The sequence below is a fragment of the Mchenga conophoros genome, linkage group LG3 (genome assembly GCF_057382185.1).
Source record: "Mchenga conophoros isolate Kocher_MC1m ecotype Shallow Benthic linkage group LG3, M_conophoros_male_GT1.1, whole genome shotgun sequence".
Lineage (NCBI taxonomy): Eukaryota > Metazoa > Chordata > Actinopteri > Cichliformes > Cichlidae > Mchenga > Mchenga conophoros.
The window spans coordinates 30,854,713-30,876,330 of record NC_140528.1 but is presented as its reverse complement, the minus strand read 5'-3'; the positions used below and the strand labels follow the sequence as shown (position 1 = coordinate 30,876,330).

Genomic DNA, 21,618 nt, shown 5'->3' with positions numbered 1-21,618 from the left:
TGCAAATGTACTGTTTATAAGATTGAAGCCTGCAGTCAGCTGAGACTGAAGAAGTCACCTGGATGATGAAACGTTTCTCCCACAAAACGCTACGTCCAGATGAACAGAATCAACTTTTGGAGATTTTCTTTCCTGGATGATTGAGAATGCTTTAAGACATTTCTCCATTTAACCACATGCTAGAGGGTGTGGGGAGTGATAGCCCCTCCAATGAGGGCATGAAGCAGGCATGGAGGAGATCCAGGCAGACATCCAGAGGCCCCTCAGAGTGTGAGAGCCCAAAGAGGGGCAGCCACGCCACCCTCCTGGGAAGAGCTGCGGAGAGCCCCACACGTGGGGTGCATTTAAAATTAAAAAGGTGGGCACCGGCACCAGAGGTGAGGTTGAATACACCTCACCTCTGGACGCTGCATAGCCTGCCCACCCCCAAGGCCCTACATGTGTGTGTGTTATGAGAGTGGGAGTAATGTGGATGTCTAGTTTGTGGAATAAAATTGAGGCACAAAACAATAAAATTGGAATAAAATTGAAGCCGCCTGTGCCTCACAAAAAAATTGAGGCACAAGCGGACAGAAGGGGACAGGGACAATGCCTCCCCTGCACCCTATAGACACACCTGCACCCCAAGGCCTTGCATGTTTGGGTGGGTGTGGTGGAGCGGGAAGAAGCAAGTAGTCCCTCCCTGGGGGGGGGGGCTACTACTCTACTGGGGCCAGCTTCCCTGCTGACCCCAGTAGACACCCCTGTTCCCTGGAATCCATCAAGGCCAGGGTGCACAGGCCCATGCAGACCAGGTCCCACAGCAGCAGCACAACCAAGCCCCACAGAGCCCGGGGTGGTCCACCCGACCCCACTGCAGAGGGAATTACACCCACCACATCATTCAGTCATCTACAGTACATAAGACAATAGAGATCCAGGCTGAGTTCATTCTCCACCTCTGATATATCTCTCCCCCACCTGCAGTTTAGATTTAGATTATTATGCAAGCAACTAAGAGATGCTGTGTGTTGAGTAAGTAGTGAAGATGCAAAATGAGAAAATACACAGTAATTATCAAAACCAGAGTTACACGTTGCTTTGAATTCAATTTCATTTCATTTCAATTCAATTTTATTTATATAGCAATAAATCGCAACAAAAGTCGCCTCCAGGCGCTTTATATTGTACAGTAGATACAGAGAAAAGCCCAACAATCATATGACCCCCTATGAGCAAGCACTTTGGCGACAGTGGGAAGGAAAAACTCCCTTTTAACAGGAAGAAAGCAGAACCAGGCTCAGGGAGGGGCGGGGCCATCTGCTGTGATTGGTTGGGGTAAGAGAAGGAAGACAGGATAAAGACATGCTGTGGAAGAGAGACAGAGAGCTAAGCTAAGCTAGCGAAACAGTAAATACACAGTGAGTGAATACTTTGGCTATAAATCAGGTAGTGAGTACACAGAAAGTGTGCTTCGGATGAAGCACGCGAAGATTATACTATGAAAAAAATGTATCTAAAAGTTTTTAATTAAATTGCTAAGCAGATAAGCTACTCAGAAACACCACTGTGGTTCAGCAGGAACAGGAAGTGATACTCTCACGCAGAACGAGCGAACACCAAGTGACAGCGCCACCAAGAGAGTGGTGGCGCTGTCAATTGCAAAATAATAAAGAAAAAAACATTTAAAGAAGACAAGAAAATAAAATCAAAAACCAGAATGCTGAAAAAACTAAAAGTCAAAGACTGAGGATAAATTATAAACACACTTGACACATCAATTTAAAACAAAGCCTAGCAATGCTAGGAACAGGAGCAACATCAAAATTATATATTAGTCTGAATCTTTGAAATGAATTACATTTTGTTTAAATCCACATTTTTTTCAACAGAAATCCAGGAAATAAAGGAAACATGGCTTGTACATGAAATAAAGGAAACATGGCTTGTACATCTCAGTCCGCTGTGCAGTACGTCAGGAGGGCCAAGCCCAAACTGGTGGGAACATTAAAGGGGCTCACTGTGATTGTAGAGCATCTCTACCAGAAAGAAGTTTTCTCAGAGGAAGAAGTCAGTAAAATAAAGACAGCGGGTGACGACTTTGACAAAACCAGAGAAATTGTGGACCGTGTCATAAAAAAGGGGGACGCAGCCTGCTATGAGTTTCTCAGGATTATTGACATAACAAGAAAGAGAAGAACAGAAAGGCCGCCATCTTTTCTGGAAATTACAGCATCAGATTCCTCTTCACAAGACAAATTTAACCTGAACTATTGGATCAGCTGCTTTTCCTTCACGGATGACACCAACATGGATGTAACAGATTTACAAGGTATTTTTAAACAAACTGAAGTCTGTGGCAAGATTTCTCGTGATCACACTCATTTATAATGCAGTGTTGTTCAGTGACACATGAGTTAAATCCCTAAATAAATTTTTAATTAATTTCTCCCACACCTCTTTTCTTTCAGGCCCTAAACCGTGTCACAGATACCAAGAAAAGCTGAAATCAGAAGCTCGAAAGATTTCAGAAAGATCATGGGCCCGAAGTAAAGAAGTCCTGTTCAACAAGCAGAACTCCCTGTCCTACACCTCGCTTGTGTTAGACACACCAGGACAGGCTTCACCATCCAAAATAAAAAAGTCAAAGATCAAGAAAAGCAGGAAGGTTCGCACTAAAAAACTCAAGGCCTACATACCCGAGGACAAACATGGAACCTCTCCCAGTGAACTGCTGAAAACATATGAAAGAAAAATCCTTTTGGTAGGAAAACCTGGAACTGGGAAAACAGCTGTGGTCCATCAGATGTTGAAACTGTGGTCAGAGAAAGATAACAAGGATCTAGATTACATGTTCTACTTTGATATGAGAGAAGCACCCAACATCACAGAGGTCCATAAACTGGAGGATCTTCTCTTCAGTGTGTTCTGTGAACCAGATAAAGGCAAAGATGAGGTCTTAGAGGACATAAAGAATAATGCTGACAGTGTTACCATTATTTTTGATGGAGTTACAGATGTTGGCTCTACATCTGTGGTGTTTAAGCTCATACAGAAGACTCTTCTACCCGAAGCAAAGATCATCATCACCTGCAGACCAGAGGGGGAGTCAGCAGACTTCCTGTTGGATTGGGACTGTCTCAGAGTGGAAGTGAAAGGCTTCAGTGAGCAGGGCATCAGAGAGTACTTATCCAAGAATCTGAGTGAGAACCACCTCAACAAAGTCTTGTGTAACCTGGAGTTATTCTCTCTTTGCCACGTCCCCATGTACGCCCTGATGGTGGTCGCCTGCTTTAGCTTTGAGGGCTCAGATTTCTCTCCACATCCCTGCACAGTTACTGAAATATACCTCAATATCCTCCATTTCTGCAATCAGAGGAATGTTTCCAAGACACCTGAAAATGAAAGCACAATACTGTCTTTATCTCAGGCAGCTTTTTGTGCAACAGAAGGGAAAAATGTGAGCCTAACATCACTGCCCAAACTAGACAGCTGTGCTAATTTGGCCATTTTGAGCAAGCTTCTGATTCAAATCAGCCCAACTGTGAGGAAACCCTTGTGTGCCTTTCTCCACTACACGGTTCAGGAGTTTTTTGCAGCTCTGTGGGTCTTAAAGGATCCAGAGAAGACCAGATGTGTTCTACAGCAGTGTCTGGTTCAGGGCAGCAAACACATGAAACACTTGGTCCCTTTCCTGTGTGGACTGTTGAATGAGAAGAACACTGATTTGTTAGAAGGTCTCCTTCCTCCTCAGCAGCTCAGAGACACGTCTGACTGGTTCTTCAAACACTTGGTGACCACCTTTGTAGGTTGTAGTGACAGTGAAGACTGTGAAATGGACTTAATGTTCTTATGTCAATGCCTCTATGAGTCTCAGTCACCTGATGCCTGCCTCTGCCTCCTGGATAAACTGGACTACTGTATTGATGCGAGTGGAGAGACTCTTGATCCTCAGCAGTGTTGTGTTCTGGCCTATGTTATCAGCCAGAGTCAGGAGAGGAAAATAGAGCTGAACCTGGAGGATACAACAGCATCAAAACAGGGAATGAGGCCTTTGCTGGGATGCCTCAGCAAACTTCAAAGGTAAGTGAGAACATTTAGATCTGAAGTTAAAGGGTTCTGTACATCTGTTTTTAATGTTTTAAATGTAAAGCATTCAGTGATTTAGAGCAGTATGTGTTTTTCTTAAAGTGAAAAATGAAAACATAGTAGTGAGAAGGATTTGTTTCAGCTTTGTTTCATCATGTTTCCAGTGAGTTGTAGACAGCAGAAAGTTTGTACGTAGTCTTTAGGTATTTGGTAACATTATTCTTTAGTCTTGATGCATACATAATAATCCAGGTGAGGGGATCCCAGAAAGCTAACTAACTTTTACCTGGACGTTTGTCATTTGAATGAGAGATTTTATTACTTATTTAAGACATTTTCAGTCTCAGTTGAAGCACATTTAACTTGTAAGCCTCTGGCAGCTTTGCACAAATTAGGAGTTTTGCATGAAAAAAGCGAACATGGTTCTTCAGTTTCAGCATGAATCTACACAAATAGACTATAATAATATAATAATAATAATAAATAATCATATATAATATAATAATAGTTCTCAGCAGCTGATTACATGTGAACTAATGAAGTTCTCTACCAACCTTCCAACTGTAGGAGTGACTCCTTGTCACGCCAGCTGTGGACCATTTCTCTTCTGACTGATGGGGACGTGGATTACGTGAGTTTACTTGACTTCACTGAGAATCAGCTGCACCTCCCAGTCAACAGTGAAACACAACTGTATGACCGAGCTGTGAGAGTCCTGCAGAAGAGGAAGAGGAAGGTGAAAGTCTGCCTTCACTGTGATCACAGAGTCTGTCAAAGTGCGAGCTCGTTCCTCTTACACCATTTACCCCACATCCACTCACTCAGGTATGCTCTTTGGTTTTACTTATTAAACACTCAATGTTTTCATGTGATCTTCAATTGTGGTTTAAAATCCAGTCGAGTTACTTTATAGAAATAATTGAACCAACTGTAGTACTGACCTTATGTCTTTAATGTACTTTTAATGCTGGAGATATTTATCTGAGACAAATCTAGGACGGTATCAGTGCTGCTTGTTTCTGTTTGTTGTTCTCAGATCAAATCATCACATCATGTTTCCTTTTCTTTCTTCCAGTTTCTGTCAGTCATCAGGAAATCTCTCAGATCAAACTGAGTTGTTGATGAATCTCTTCATTGTAGCAGCAGAGAGAGAACAGAGGACAGGAGAGAAGATCCTCAACATGCTATCATCAGTCTGCTCTTATCAGACATTCCCTCTTCATTCTCATTACAATGACAAATATCAGAGTGACTTCCTGTTGGATCTGTGCTCCCATGTGAAGGACTGTGAGACTAAAACAGGTCTGAGTGTCCTTCCATCATTACAGTCAGTTTTCCAGTCAGCTCCTGCAGTCTGGTCCATAGACCTCTCAGAGAGAAAGACCTCCATCCTCCTGGAGCTGCTGAAACTCCAACCAGAGAAGAAACAAGTGGAGCTGACAGGCTGCTCACATGAAGAGAGTGAAGTGAGGAGTTTGCTGCAGTGTCTGCCTTTTATCTCACAGCTCAGGTAAGTCAGATTGTATTCAGAAGCTTAGTGAAGAGTTTTGATGGAGAACATGCGTTCACCACATGCAGTATACACATAGTATATAGTTACTTTACAAAGAAAGCAGAAAACAACTTTTCTATTCATTTAATCTTAAAGTAAAGTTTTTACCGTCTCTTCTTGATTTAAAGAAGCTTCTAAAAGTGGAATTTTGACAAATTTCTAAAATATTTGTGTTTTCTTGTTTTCATGAGGATTAATAAATTAGTTATGTGCTGCAACTGAGATGATATGTTTCCCTCGTTTATGTTATATTTAACATGGAGCGTCATTATGTACAGGAAACATGGACCAGATGGTCCATCAGCAGTGTGTGGCTGTTTTTATGCAGCTCACATCAAATCATCACTGAATGTTTCCTTCTTATTGTTGTAGAGTTGATGCTGAGACATCAGATGAAGACAGAACGAGGATCTTTGTGAGTCTGTTCTGTGCAGCAGCAGAGAGAGAGCAGCAGACAGGAGAGAAGATCCTGGAGCTGTTAGCATCAGTGTGCAGATACAAACACAGTCCTCTTAAAGCGAAATGGTGTGACTTCCTCCTGGACCTGTACTCTTATGAGACTAAAACAGGTCTGAGTGTCCTTCCATCATTACAGTCAGTTTTCCAGTCAGCTCCTGCAGTCTGGTCCATAGACCTCTCAGAGAGAAAGACCTCCATCCTCCTGGAGCTGCTGAAACTCCAACCAGAGAAGAAACAAGTGGAGCTGAGAGGCTGCTCACATGAAGAGAGTGAAGTGAGGAGTTTGCTGCAGTGTCTGCCTTTTATCTCACAGCTCAGGTACACGACACGCTCTTCACACAATAAAGTCGGTCTACCAATAAATGAGTGCTGAAAATAATTCATGAAAATATTTTAGCTCTATTTGACAATTTAGTTGCTGCTTGATTGAAGCCAGTTTATAGAAATGAGTCCACAAATTTGTAACGTTTACCTTCAACAGTTTTTTAACATGTGACAGTTTGTCTGTGAGAATAAAACTGCACTTAGTGACATTTACAGCATCACTAAGACCTCCTGGGAAAAAAGCTTCATTACAAATATTAATAAAAATTGTACTGTTAAGGTATTTATGTGTTTCTGATGGGCTTTAAAACAAAACAGCATCAAGCAGCTGTCACTGCAGAGGGAAACAGTTTGAGTCATCCAGGATGTTCAGCTTCAGCCTGCATTTGGGGCCTCTCTTCTCCACATCCACACAACGACCATTCATACGTTATTTCTGTCTTCTTCCACACAAAGTAGACCCACTGATTTCACCTCCATTAATAAGAAATATTGTTACATTAACAGGTGACACAGAGCTATAAACAATATGTAACTATAGCAACACAGGCAACACTGTTGCTGCATCAAAGGAGACTAAGCGATGCTGGTAGCAATCATTAACATGTGAATGAATGAATGTGTGTGAGCGCTCTGTGCTGCAGTTTATTTGTAAGCTGACAGCTGTGACACTTTGACCTCGATCCACTTAAACATGAAAGGTTACTCGCTGCATTCAGCTCTGACACACAATCTGGTGAAGGAGTTTGTCACCACATCAAAGTGACGTTCATGTTATCATGAGCTCCAGCTCAGAGCAGACTGGACATAAAAGACTCAGAGAAAATGTGTCACTTACAGCTGATTTTAATCTGACACTGAACATAACCTGATCTACACCAGGCTGTGTTCAGCATCTGTTACCATGGTGATATAGCCAGGTACAGAGAGCTAGTCTGGTGAAACTAAACACTGACAGGAGGCTCAACGTGGCCACTAACATGTGAATCTTTGTGTTTAAGACTTTTCTGAACCAGAAAATATTAATTGAGTCTAATTTTCAGTGTAAACAAATCTTAATCTAAATGAATTAACTGTAAAATGTTGGTAAATATGTGATTTCCACGTGTGTGATGTGAGCAGCAGGTGAAGCTGCTGTTGTAGATGTTGTTGTTCCCCTCTGTGTGTTTCTGTATTGTTGATGTTTAGTGTTTTGCTGCTAACACTTTATAACAGCTGCACACTCTTCAGCATTAGTGTTAGTTAATACTTGTTTCATCATTTATGAAGCATTGCTCCTCCTCAGTATGTCGTTCATAAACATGGATACACATGATGAAGTTTTGCTGAAGAGGCTCAAATATAACATGTTCAATGACAGCAGTCTGATACTTTTCCAATGATGGACGAACACTTTATAAAGTTGTACATGTGTTACAGATATTCCTGAGTTAATTCAGACAGTTACTGGTTGTTAGTGAAGTATGTTGTGTGAGCTGGTCTAAAGTGAGGCCCATCCATGGCTTCCAAAGCATTTATCACATAACCTGAAAGCTCAGCAGGACCTGGAGACGCCAGCAGGTCTGAGCTGTCTCCATGACAGGAAAAGGAAAACGCACAAAGTGATACAGAACAGACAAATATTGATCACACAGTGCAAACATAACTCACTGAAGGTTTGCAGAATATTAAATGAGCAGGGCCAGAGTGTGAGTTTGAGGCTTTAAGAGAGGAAGAGACTCACTGAGCAGCTGGAGCCACTCAGAGCTGTAACTTCAATGTCCTGAAACTTCTTCTATCAAATCAAATGTGAATGATCACAAAACACTAGTGAATATTTCACACAGCGTCACAGACGAGTGTAAACAGCACGAACACAGTGTTGATATTGAAGCGATCAAGGCTACTTTAGCTGCTCCCTCATCACAAGGAGTCACCTGATGATGCAGCAAAGTGTCTCTGGGATGTTGAAGAGTTTGGAAGTTCTGTCGTTGGCTCCTCTGGTTTGTAGTCAGTCAGTTTTAGTAAAGACGTCCAGTCAGGTTCACTTCCAAAGTGCTCCTGAGTGAAACACAGCAGCTAAGCTGTTTGGTGCTGTGCTTTCACACAGGTGAGCTCAGGTGAAGGCTGGAAAAGGGGGCGTGGCCTCCTCGTCTGGCACAGTGAAAGCTCAGAGCAGCTGCTCAGGCTAAGGAGGTGATGAGGTTCAGAGGTGGCTCGCCATCTCCTTCATCATAGAGAATCCAACGCAAACAGCATTTCCTGTCATATAAACATTGTAGAAAACAGACGTTACTGCATTAAACCAAGAAACACCAGGATTCAGTGACCATAGCAAATATAAAATCTAAACTCTCCAAATACTCCGACGTACATGAATAATACAACACTGTATTACAGCTGTTCTCACAGTGTTCTACCTTTTTACAGCAGTGACATAATTATTTGATCCTCTGCTCAATTTATGAGTTTGCTGACTTCCAAAGAAATAAACAGACTCTGATTTTTATCAAAGTTTCATTTTACTGAAGACAGAAAATCAGCAAAGATCCAGATTAAACTCACAAACATTGCAAAGTGTGTCAGCAGTGTGTGGTTGTTTCAATGCAGCTCACATCAAATCATCACTGAATGTTTCCTTCTTATTGTTGCAGAGTTGATGCTGAGACATCAGATGAAGACCGAACGAGGATCTTTGTGAGTCTGTTCTGTGCAGCAGCAGAGAGAGAGCAGCAGACAGGAGAGAAGATCCTGGAGCCGTTAGCATCAGTGTGCACATACAAAAACAGTCCTCTTAAAGAGAAATGGTGTGACTTCCTCCTGGACCTGTACTCTTATGAGACTAAAACAGGTGTGAGTGTCCTTCCATCATTACAGCCAGTTTTCCAGTCAGCTCCTGCAGTCTGGTCCATAGACCTCTCAGAGAGAAAGACCTCCATCCTCCTGGAGCTGCTGAAACTCCAACCAGAGAAGAAACAAGTGGAGCTGTTGATATGGCGAGGAGAAGAAGAAGAAGAGAGTGAAGTGAGGAGTTTGCTGCAGTGTCTGCCTTTTATCTCACAGCTCAGGTAAATAACAGGCTCTTCACACGAGTCAAATATCTGTAAGAGAAGATTTGCTGTGAAAATAAGTGATGGAAATATTTGGAGCTCCATGAATTGTAAAGTGATGATTTTGTCTTGTGCTGCCTGTTTGTCATCAGCATCATATGTTTGACCTCATCTACATGGATCATGTTATAAATGTATTCAGACTCTGTCATATTTCAGAGGGAAACGTTCTCAGTCCATCCCTGTGTTTCACTGACGTGTTCAGCTGTTTGTTGCTATGAAGTTTCATATTTTCTATAAATATCAGACGACTTTTAATGCTTATCAGCATCTAGAATAAAGACGTTCTCATCAGAAAGGTTAGATTTATATTTGATAGGATCATGTGACTGAGCTCCTGCTGCAGAGTGTTGGAGTGCACACATGCCAGAAACATCCTTTACACCTGAATCCATCATCGCCATGGAAACAGCATGAAAGCAAACTCAACGAGTCCTTCAGTGACGTAACTCAGTAAATGAATGAGTTACATGAAGCTGGACTTTATCTCTGACTTTGTTTTACTGAGCATGATGATGATGATGGTGGTAGCAGCTCTATAGTGAGCAGATGAAGATGTCAGACAGCAGAGAGGTGTGTGATGTGAGCAGCAGGTGAAGCTGCTGTTGTAGATGTTGTTGTTCCCCTCTGTGTGTTTCTGCATTGTTGATGTTTAGTGTTTGACTCTCTAAAGTCAGACAGCGAACAAAATAACAGTTACAGTTCAGAACGCAGTGATTTCACACACAGGCTGAGTGTTTGTGTTGTGAGTCAGTAACTGTCTAAGAACACTGTTCAGCTGCTCTGATGGAAGATGGCTTTAAGATGGACTTTCATTATATACAACATGGAGTCCATCAGCAGTGTGTGGCTGTTTTTATGCAGCTCACATCAAATCATCTCTGAATGTTTCCTTCTTATTGTTCCAGTGTTGATGGTTGGAATCGTCATGAAGCAGTCAGGATCTTTGTGAGTCTGTTCTGTGCAGCAGCAGAGAGAGAGCAGCAGACAGGAGAGAAGATCCTGGAGCTGTTAGCATCAGTGTGCACATATCAGACATTCCCTCTTCATGAGAGACACATGGATGAACATGAAGATGATTATCTGAAGCAATATCAGAGTGACTTCCTGTTGGATCTGTACTCCCATGTGAAGGACTGTGAGACTGAAACAGGTCTGAGTGTCCTTCCATCATTACAGCCAGTTTTCCAGTCAGCTCCTGCAGTCTGGTCCATAGACCTCTCAGAGAGAAAGACCTCCATCCTCCTGGAGCTGCTGAAACTCCAACCAGAGAAGAAACAAGTGGAGCTGAGAGGCTGCTCACATGAAGAGAGTGAAGTGAGGAGTTTGCTGCAGTGTCTGCCTTTTATCTCACAGCTCAGGTAAGTCAGATTGTATTCAGAAGCTTAGTGAAGAGTTTTGATGGAGAACATGCGTTCACCACATGCAGTATACACATAGTATATAGTTACTTTACAAAGAAAGCAGAAAACAACTTTTCTATTCATTTAATCTTAAAGTAAAGTTTTTACCGTCTCTTCTTGATTTAAAGAAGCTTCTAAAAGTGGAATTTTGACAAATTTCTAAAATATTTGTGTTTTCTTGTTTTTATGAGGATTAATAAATTAGTTATGTGCTGCAACTGAGATGATATGTTTCCCTCGTTTATGTTATATTTAACATGGAGCGTCATTATGTACAGGAAACATGGACCAGATGGTCCATCAGCAGTGTGTGGTTGTTTCAATGCAGCTCACATCAAATCATCTCTAAATGTTTCCTTCTTATTGTTCCAGTGTTCTTTTGGAGACTCAAGATGGTGAAATCAGGTTCTTTGTGAGTCTGTTCTGTGCAGCAGCAGAGAGAGAGCAGCAGACAGGAGAGAAGATCCTGGAGCTGTTAGCATCAGTGTGCACATATCAGACATTCCCTCTTCATGAGAGACACATGGATGAAGATGATGATGATTATCTGAAGCAGTATCAGAGTGACTTCCTGTTGGATCTGTACTCCCATGTGAAGGACTGTGAGACTAAAACAGGTCTGAGTGTCCTTCCATCATTACAGCCAGTTTTCCAGTCAGCTCCTGCAGTCTGGTCCATAGACCTCTCAGAGAGAAAGACCTCCATCCTCCTGGAGCTGCTGAAACTCCAACCAGAGAAGAAACAAGTGGAGCTGAGAGGCTGCTCACATGAAGAGAGTGAAGTGAGGAGTTTGCTGCAGTGTCTGCCTTTTATCTCACAGCTCAGGTACATGAATTCTTCTTTACATGATTAATTCTTCAGAAGACGAGATGCTCCCTGAAGTCAGCAGTGGAAACATTTTTCAGTATATGCATTTTAATATAATTGTATAATTGTACAGACGGCTGAAGAGTGAAGCAGCTTGATCATAAGCAGGCTTTCTTTGTGTGAGCTGGCTTGATGAAAGCTAAACCTGCAGTCAGAGATGACAGCTGTGACAATGTGGGAGAAACTTTGTGTTCACTCAGCTTCAGTCTCTGTCCACACTCACATAAAAGGAGGCCTTTGATTCGCTATTTCTCTCTTCTTCCACACTAAATGGACCAATCGAATGCCGCCTTCATCAGTCACAAACATGAGCACATGAATGGATGATCAACATCTGTGAAGAAGTGAATGAATAGATGTGTTTGAGCGCTCTGTGCTGCACATTAGAGCTGTAAGAAATATTTGTAAAAATTATTATTGAAAAACTATTTTAATAGTAAGGCAATATGAGCAGTGTTACAGGCACAGCCCTAAAGACGGGAGCCTCGTGGGCAGTGTGGTCCGTGCAATTCTGCAGATTTACTTTCTTTTTTTTAACAGCGCATTGTGTTGTGCATCCTGATTTGTTGCAGACCATTATCAATCAACCTTGAGCCGTGTCTCCTGTCCAGTACAGAACGAGTTCAGCTTCTCAGATTTACATAAATCCTCGAGCAGCAGTGCTGTATGTTTGTAGGTTTTCTCCCCCACAAACACAACAATGTCGACGAAACCTTTTGCACCGTCAGAGGCTCCTGTGGTAGCTCCCAAAAGGCTGAGGAAGACGCTAACTATGGCACCAAAAGTTTGACTTCTGCACATGCTAAAGGAAGCTAGAAGTTACCACATTCTTCAGATTATAAGACGCATTAAGCAAAGCCAAACAGTCAGAGGAGTCAAACTTGACTCATTCTTCTTGCTTCGTCTACTTCTGTACCATTGATTCATTAATGTTGAACTCTCTGCAGCTGTTCCCATGTTCTGAAAACAGGGTTTGATCTTTGGTTTCTTCTATAATACTGGACTTATTTTTCTAACAAGGTTTGAACTTTGTGTTTAAACAAGCGAGAGAAGAGTGAAAATGTTCATACCTGTCTGAGGAAAGTGTACAGCTTGTAGTGAGGTTATTTACAGCCTTCAAACATCTATAATAACTTTAAAAAATGAAGCTGACTACTGTACAGATTTCACCTATCGCGGGATTTTTTAGAACCTAACTGCCGCAATAAACGAGGGTCCGCTTTAAACATAAAATAATGAGGCCTCTGCCTTTAAATGTGGGGACAGTAACTGCTGAGTAAGTGTGTAAAAACTGCAGATAGTGAGACGTGAAAAAAGACGCACAAGTTTTGACGCTGCGTGATGAACCCCGTATTCCTCGTCCACGTAAATGCAAAGAAGGAGTTTAAAAAATCTCAGTTTTAGATTATTCAAAATGCCGTTTACGTGTGAACGAAAGGCCCAAACACATAGAAAAAGCTGTATAGGTGTGGACAGAGCTTAAGACGTAGAAGATTATTTTATTGCTACCAGTAAATGATTGCAGTTTACTCTTATTTGTTTCATTGTTCACTAAAGGTTTTAGGTGTGAAATAAATTTTAAGTCGAGTTGGTTTTGGTCTGGTGAGTAACCTTCAGTAATAGTAATAAATCACACAGCAATGAGACATTAATGTAGTTGTAAAATCTTGATAATATATTAAGTAATCCATAGTATTCAGAATACGTTACAAAATACCTTTTGGGGCATGTAATCTGTAATCTGTAGTGGAATACATTTGAAAACTTACCTTCCCAACACTGGCTGTGAGTCAGTAACAGTCTAAATACTATGCTCAGCTGCTCTGATGGAAGATGGCTTTAAGATGGACTTTCATTATATACAAGATGGAGTCCATCAGCAGTGTGTGGCTGTTTTTATGCAGCTCACATCAAATCATCACTGAATGTTTCCTTCTTATTGTTCCAGTGTTGCATATGATGGGTGTTCAGATCCTGATGAAGCAGTCAGGATCTTTGTGAGTCTGTTCTGTGCAGCAGCAGAGAGAGAGCAGCAGAAAGGAGAGAAGATCCTGGAGCTGTTAGCATCAGTGTGCACATATCAGACATTCCCTCTTCATGAGAGACACATAAATCTGTATTATCAGAGTGACTTCCTGTTGGATCTGTGCTCCCATGTGAAGGACTGTGAGACTGAAACAGGTCTGAGTGTCCTTCCATCATTACAGCCAGTTTTCCAGTCAGCTCCTGCAGTCTGGTCCATAGACCTCTCAGAGAGAAAGACCTCCATCCTCCTGGAGCTGCTGAAACTCCAACCAGAGAAGAAACAAGTGGAGCTGAGAGGCTGCTCACATGAAGAGAGTGAAGTGAGGAGTTTGCTGCAGTGTCTGCCTTTTATCTCACAGCTCAGGTAAGTCAGATTGTATTCAGAAGCTTAGTGAAGAGTTTTGATGGAGAACATGCGTTCACCACATGCAGTATACACATAGTATATAGTTACTTTACAAAGAAAGCAGAAAAACAACTTTTCTATTCATTTAATCTTAAAGTAAAGTTTTTACCGTCTCTTCTTGATTTAAAGAAGCTTCTAAAAGTGGAATTTTGACAAATTTCTAAAATATTTGTGTTTTCTTGTTTTTATGAGGATTAATAAATTAGTTATGTGCTGCAACTGAGATGATATGTTTCCCTCGTTTATGTTATATTTAACATGGAGCGTCATTATGTACAGGAAACATGGACCAGATGGAGTCCATCAGCAGTGTGTGGCTGTTTTTATGCAGCTCACATCAAATCATCTCTAAATGTTTCCTTCTTATTGTTCCAGTGTTGATGTTTGGAATCGTCATGAAGCAGTCAGGTTCTTTGTGAGTCTGTTCTGTGCAGCAGCAGAGAGAGAGCAGCAGACAGGAGAGAAGATCCTGGAGCTGTTAGCATCAGTGTGCACATATCAGACATTCCCTCTTCATTCTCATTACAATGACAAATATCAGAGTGACTTCCTGCTGGATCTGTACTCCCATGTGAAGGACTGTGAGACTAAAACAGGTCTGAGTGTCCTTCCATCATTACAGCCAGTTTTCCAGTCAGCTCCTGCAGTCTGGTCCATAGACCTCTCAGAGAGAAAGACCTCCATCCTCCTGGAGCTGCTGAAACTCCAACCAGAGAAGAAACAAGTGGAGCTGAGAGGCTGGTCACATGAAGAGGGTGAAGTGAGGAGTTTGCTGCAGTGTCTGCCTTTTATCTCACAGCTCAGGTAAATAAGTCGTGATGGTTTCATTTGCAGAACGTTTCCAGCATGTTCTCTGATCCCATCTTCGCTGTGTTCCAGCTGTGGTCCAGAGTTCTTCCAGAGTGTGTGCACATCCATGTCTGTAAGATCCAGAGAGGAGGCCCAGCAGCTGGAGTCTCTGCTGCAGCTGCTGGGCTTCCAGCTGCTGCTAACAGGAGCGTTACACAGGAAAAGCTGCTGGTCTGTGGGGAGAGTTCTCAAACTGTGCGGCTCTAAAGTGGATCTCATCCTCACACCCAGCAAGATGTCTGCCAGAGGAGGCGCTCTGCTCTTCAGACACACAACACAACTACACAGTCTGAGGCAGGAAGTGAAACCATGACTCTCTCCTGCTCTTCTAACATCATTTCTATGTGAATCTTTAGTTCTTGGTGTTCATCATTTCTGCTCTTTCGTCTCTTCGTTCTTCAGGCTTTCCATCGACATGTCCTTGCTGCTGTCTCAGTGGGTAAGAAGAGGCAGAGCGGCCCGTCGGCTGGCTGTTGAAGAGCTTTCTCTTGTGCCTAAGAAAGCCCGACCATCACACAGAGTATTGTTGAGGGCCGTCAGTAGTTTGGCTTCCCTGCTGAGATACTGGACAGTCGGACGGTTAGACCTGACTGAGACCTGCATCCCTGCTCAGGGTCTCATTGCACTGCTGCTCCATCATGGTCCTCTGACAGTCAAGTAAATGTCTTTCTGAACATCACAGGACAAATAAAATGTCGATTTTTACTTCAAAGCTTATTTTATATTGATGATCTCTGCAGACTGAGTGAAGAGAGCTTCCAGCAGCTCCTGTCTCTCCTCCATGAAACCCAGGACAAGGACTTGACGTTGTCCTTCTTGAGTAAGGTTGGTGGAGACCTGACCTCCTGCTGCCTGAGCTGGGAGCTGCTTCACTATCTGCTGCAGCAGCCGTCGGCTCAGACCATCACTGTGGACCTGAGGAAGAGCCTGTTCTTACAGGAGGAGACCACACGTCTGCTTCCCTTTCTGGACAGGATTGTGTTTACAAGGTGCTGAATGTAGTTTGATCTTTTACACAGTTTCTGCTGATTAATCAGGAGGATTTGAAATGCTGTCTCATCTTTAATCAGCACTTCATGGATCCTTTAAACAAAGTTGGAAATAAACTCTTTGTTTTCAGGCCCAGTCCCAGCTTTGTGATGAGCTCCATCAGAGAGCTCTACAGAGCTCACGACAGTCACGCTGTTCCCAGTTTGCTGAGGTCACTCGGTCATGTGATCAGCCTGAGCTGCAGACAGCTGGACTCAGTGGACTGTGCTGCTCTGATCTTCATCCTCAGACACGGAGACGGAGTCAGACTGAACCTGCTGTGGACCTCCATACCAGCAGGGGGAGTAGAGTCCATCCTGCTCATGCTGGACAGCGTTTCTCGTCTCAGGTCAGATATTAGAGCTCGTTTCTGTGCTGCGCTGTGTGATTGCTGAACAACACACTTTATTGTAACATAATGCTTCAAAAAGAAGCTAACATTTTACTGTTAGTGTGGAACAGATTACATGAACAGTTGAACAAGAAACTACAAGGAAAGTTTCAAACAGCAGGCAGAGTGAACATCATTTAAAGGTAGAGCAGTAATAATAACAACAACAGCAACAATAACACATTTTATTAGTGGGCGCCTGTCTAACAACCCAGGGTCACCGTAGCAAACACAGAACAGGAAACAGGATCAAACAGTAACTGGTTCATGTTGATGTTTACAGACAGTAAGCTGGTTTGAAGACGGCTTTGAGTTCAGTTTTCCTGGAAAAGAATCCCAGAGCCGCTGATAGTGGCGCTCATAGTGGCGACATGTACGAACAACAATGTGGTGAAGCTTCCTATCTTATATATCATAGTTGGAAAGAGACGATAATTACACTCTGATGACACAAACAACATGTTCTCACTATGGTATGTGTTCTTTAATGATGACCAGATGTTTATTTCACTACTTATCATCGAGGGTTTCATCACAGATGCCCCGCCCCCGACTGTTGTTTAGTCTCAGAGATTCACACACGCTTTTCTTTAGCATTAGCCCGCTGTCATGGCAACAGTGAGAGCCGTTTGTTGTATTTTAATCCAACACAAACTTTACTAAACAACAAAGAAATTCAGACTAATCAAAAGTTTCATTTTTTTTATTTACACCCAAGGGCCGACTTATCGCTGAACACACTGCAGCTTAGCATTAGCCGTCCTGTTTTTAGATGTCACACAATATTCATGAATTATTTACAAAGTTTACAAATGTCAGCTTTGCAATTTCTCATTAATTATGCAGATAATTGTTTAAAAATATATTATTGGAAATCATTTTGTTTACAAATGAGGCCCAAACATTTCTGGTGATCTTCAGTGTTTCCCAAACTGCAGCCTCTGACTTGTTGCTTCTGATTTGTGTGTCTCATTTGTGGTTTTACCAAATGGTATCATCAGCGTTATTGTCATTTTAATCTTAGTGAATTAAAATTGGTCGAATTAACAATTTAATTGTATTAATTATAGTTATTATCAAGTGTTGTCATTACACCTCCTGGGCTACTTTTATCAGCTGCTCGAACAACAAGCTGAAGGCTGCAAATCACAAGTTTGTCTGCAGACACATTTGAACTGGACCCATTAAAATAATCTGCTACATGCTGTGTTTCTGTGGCTTCCTGGACACAAAGGAGACATTTACTCTTCATCACTGCTGACAAATGATGCTTTTAATCTGATAAATGCAGTAAATTATGAACAACGAGTTACCAGATGAACTGAGTCCTTATTCATTTAAAGCTGTTATCTGTTAACATCCACCTGCACAATCAGCCCAAGCAGGGAAACTGGGCTCAGTGTGACTTTGTCTTAATAACATGAGTGCTGTGCATAAATCCAACATCTAATTACAATAATGTGTCTGCTGCTAGTTCATAGATGCTGTTCTTAAAATCCTTTAGTTTTAAAGATCAACACATTTTATTGGAGCCAGCAGTTTGTTTGCAGCATCTATCATTTGAGATTTTCTGTCTCCATGCGTTTCTTTCCAGTGTTGACAGGAACCAGCTGCTGAGGTTCATCCACTGCTGTGCTGCCTGTGACGTCCAGCAGGAGGCAGCGTCAGGCCTGCTGAGGACTCTGCAGCACAGCTTGGATCTGTCCTGCTCCTCCTGTGTGGAGCTACCGGAGGAGGATCAGACTGAGCCTCTGAGTCTGACTGCTGATGACTGCAGGGCCGTCTCCACCATCCTGACACAGGGCAGCCGGGACACACAGCTGGACCTGCGAGACTGTGAGGTGGAGGACAGCGTGCTGGACCTGCTGTTTCCTGTCCTCCACAGGGTCCGCCTCAGGTGGGAAAGACCACCGAAGAGTCTGAACCAGAGAGAACCTTGTTCACGCTGGTGTTGATGCATCCTGACAGTTTCTCTGTTTGTCCTGTTTAGAGTCAGTAACACTGTCCTCCTCCAGCTGCTGTCTCTGGTTCCTGTGAACAGTGAGAGGGACGCAGTGAGGCGGGCGGTGTCCCTGTGTACAGCCCTGGGTGGAGAGCTGGATCTCAGTCACAGCACGCTGGATCAGAGGGTCTGCGGGGCTTTGGTCCAGATGCTGGACTCGTGTGAAGGGCTGACAGAGCTGGACCTCAGTCACTGTCAGCTCACTGACCAGCTGCTGCTCCCTCTCATCACACATCTGCACAAAGTCCAAGTCCTAGAGTGAGTGTCACACACTGATCCTCCTGTGGGAGGCACCAACAACCATCAGCCTGTTCACACACACTACAGTAATATAATGTGCAGCGATCAGTTAGAGCCACATGTTGTGTTTGTGTTACAGTCTGAGTCACAATCAGATCACTGATGCTTCGACCGATGTGTTACTGCAGCTGCTCTCCATCAACCCCTCCATCCACTGTGTGCGGTGAGCCAACATGAAGGAGTTTCTTCTCAGACTCTGAGAGGAATCATTCACAGCCTGAGCTCACGTGGATTCATGTTGTTCTGTGTGAGTGACGTCTGCTCTCTGCTTTGGTCTCTTTCTAGACTCTTCAGCAACAACATCGTGCACAGAGCAGCCTTCAAGGAGCACACGCAGTTTGAGATCTGGTGAAGCACTCGCCATCATCACCATCGTCATTATCATCATCCTCCTGGTCATCACCATCGTCATCATTATCATCATGGTCGTTATCATCATGGTCGTTATCATCATGGTCGTCATCATCATCATCAGAGCAGCCTTCAAGGAGCACACGCAGTTTGAGATCTGGTGAAGCACTCGCCATCATCTTTAACATCGTCGTCATGGTCGTCATCATCAGGGAGATGTAGTTTTATGGTCTCAGTAAAAACTCTCACAATTGCTTCATACTAATCTGTAATATACAAGAGCAATAATAGGTCAGCGTAGTAAGTGTTAACAACTGCTGTAGAGTATTTTCTTTTTCATGTCGTTATTAAAATGCTTTGTTTTATTTATTTGTGTAGAAACGAGCACGTCTCATGTTTCTGCGGATTTTTTATTTTATGGAGATCTGAAGCCATCTAGTGGTCATCCCAATATTTACACATCAGGTTGTATTATTGTGATTAAAATGTTTTCAATTAGTGAAAAAACAAAATGAGGCTGTAACAGTTTTATTGTACAGTTGTGAGTCGGCTTAGTTTATTTTTGGTACTTTTGCAATAACTGTACTGATTTTTGTGTACTCGCACACAAATGTTGATTCCACGAAATACAAACAGATACTGAAACGTGTAACAGCTGAATTGTTCATTGAACAAATAATGAACAAGTTCTCACAATCATCTCTTTCCAATGGAACCTATAACCAGATAGGTTATAGGTTCTTATACTTCCGTGTGCCTTATGTATGAACTCTGGTTGTGTTTACTGACATCGAATCGATTTTATGTGCACGGCGCTTGAAAATCTGTCAAATGTTTTAGTACGACTTTGCTAAGCTACGAAGCCGCACCGCTTGATGGATTGTCGGAGCGTTACGGCTATCGTAGACGGAGCCTCGCGGAGTGATACGTGCTGTGCTTCAACATAATATTACCGTATTGTGTGTGTAACCTCTTTTTAAGTTTTGTACATAGTATACATGATTATGCTCAGGATCTGTCGGCCAGTTTCCACTGGAAATGCCTTTTGGTTAAACTGTCAGCGAGGAATTTGCATTTGCACTGTTAAATTTTTATTATATTATTATATATTATATAACTTTTAATGCACATAAAAAAAAACAGCTGCTTGTTTAAGTGAAAATACATTGGGGTTTTTTGTTTTACACTAATAAAGTTGTAAATTATTTTGTCTAGTGTCAATTATATCATCAGTTATATCGTTATCGCAAATTTTCAAATGTATATCGTGATAAATACTTTTGGTCGCCCTGCTCTAGTAACTACATAAATTGCAAAAAAGTAAAAAATTGTTGTTGTTGTTTTTTTACATATATTTATAGTTAGAGAAATGTAAGAGGTTTATCCCTCAAAACTGTAAATACAAAAAAATTGCACAAAATAGTTTCCAACAACAGGAAATTTCTTTTGAGCGTCTTCTTAGTTTTATTTTTGAGATACACCAATTTTTATATACAGCAGGAAAAAAGAAAATAGTACAATGCAAATTTGAAACAAAAAAAAAAAACAGCATGTGCATCAAAATAATAATGGATTGCAATTACAATTTCACTATTCATTCACTCTCACATTCACACACTGGTGCAGGCAAACCACAGTTGTAGCCACAGCTGCCCTGGGGCAGACTGACAGAAGCGAGGCTGCAATAACGCGCCATCTGGCCCACACCAGTATGCGGTAGGGTAAAGTGTCTTGCCCAAGGACACAACCACCAGGACAGTGAGAGCTGGGGATCGAACCGGCAACCTTTCGGTTACAGATGAGCTTCTCATGCAATTTGAGTTCTAAGCATCCCAGAAACTATTCAGAAAAGCATGAAGTCAAACATGAGTTTTAAAAACACCAGTATAGGCTTATAAAGCAAGGCCCATATGTAAAAAAAACTACATTTTCTGCAAAATGACGTCACTTCCAATTTCGGACATGCAATAGTTCGTGCTGACGTCTATTCCAATGTAGGAAGTGTTATGAACAGCTGATCAGATCGGCAAAGCGTGTTTCTGGAATATTATGTTTTTGTTGCTGCAAGTGCTTTTTATGCAATTTTTGCAAAGCTATATGTGGAAGGAAACCGTGGCTTAAGACAAGCTGAATGAATAAGATGTAAGTACAACTCCTCTGGTTTCATATGCCCAAAAAGTTATTGCACTAGCTTATGTGGTTCCAGTTCTCCAGAGATTTAAAAATAATTATGCAAAAGAGAGCGTGCCCGCTCCGACCGGTTTTAAAGGGTTAAGAGGATAAAATGACCCTATTAATATATCCATATTGATACATATTGATACCATCCTTTCACTCTTCACATGCGTTTACTAAATGTAATAAAGCTTTATCCCTTTATAACAAATAGAAATCCCATCATCAGTATATTATTCATTCGAACCACAGATTGTGGGTCTAATTGAAGTGAGATCCACAGCTTTGACAGCCAACAAGCACTGATCAGCTGAACTCAGAGAGCCAG

The 21,618-nt window shown here is 42.1% G+C and overlaps 1 protein-coding gene across 1 annotated transcript; it reads left to right on the top strand.

Moving 5' to 3' along the window:
* Nucleotides 1-1,109: 1,109 nt before the first annotated feature.
* Nucleotides 1,110-20,321, top strand: LOC146578119 (uncharacterized). Its single transcript, XM_085257336.1, has 18 exons — nucleotides 1,110-2,311; nucleotides 2,451-4,062; nucleotides 4,636-4,893; nucleotides 5,144-5,578; nucleotides 5,993-6,397; nucleotides 9,037-9,450; nucleotides 10,401-10,853; nucleotides 11,268-11,720; nucleotides 13,711-14,151; nucleotides 14,569-14,997; nucleotides 15,073-15,336; nucleotides 15,445-15,699; nucleotides 15,783-16,031; nucleotides 16,163-16,420; nucleotides 18,057-18,359; nucleotides 18,453-18,722; nucleotides 18,844-18,927; nucleotides 19,050-20,321. The coding sequence occupies exons 1-18, from the start codon at nucleotides 1,921-1,923 to the stop codon at nucleotides 19,114-19,116; spliced, it is 7,041 nt and encodes a 2,346-aa protein (XP_085113462.1). The 5' UTR covers nucleotides 1,110-1,920; the 3' UTR covers nucleotides 19,117-20,321.
* The last annotated feature ends 1,297 nt before the right edge of the window (nucleotides 20,322-21,618 follow it).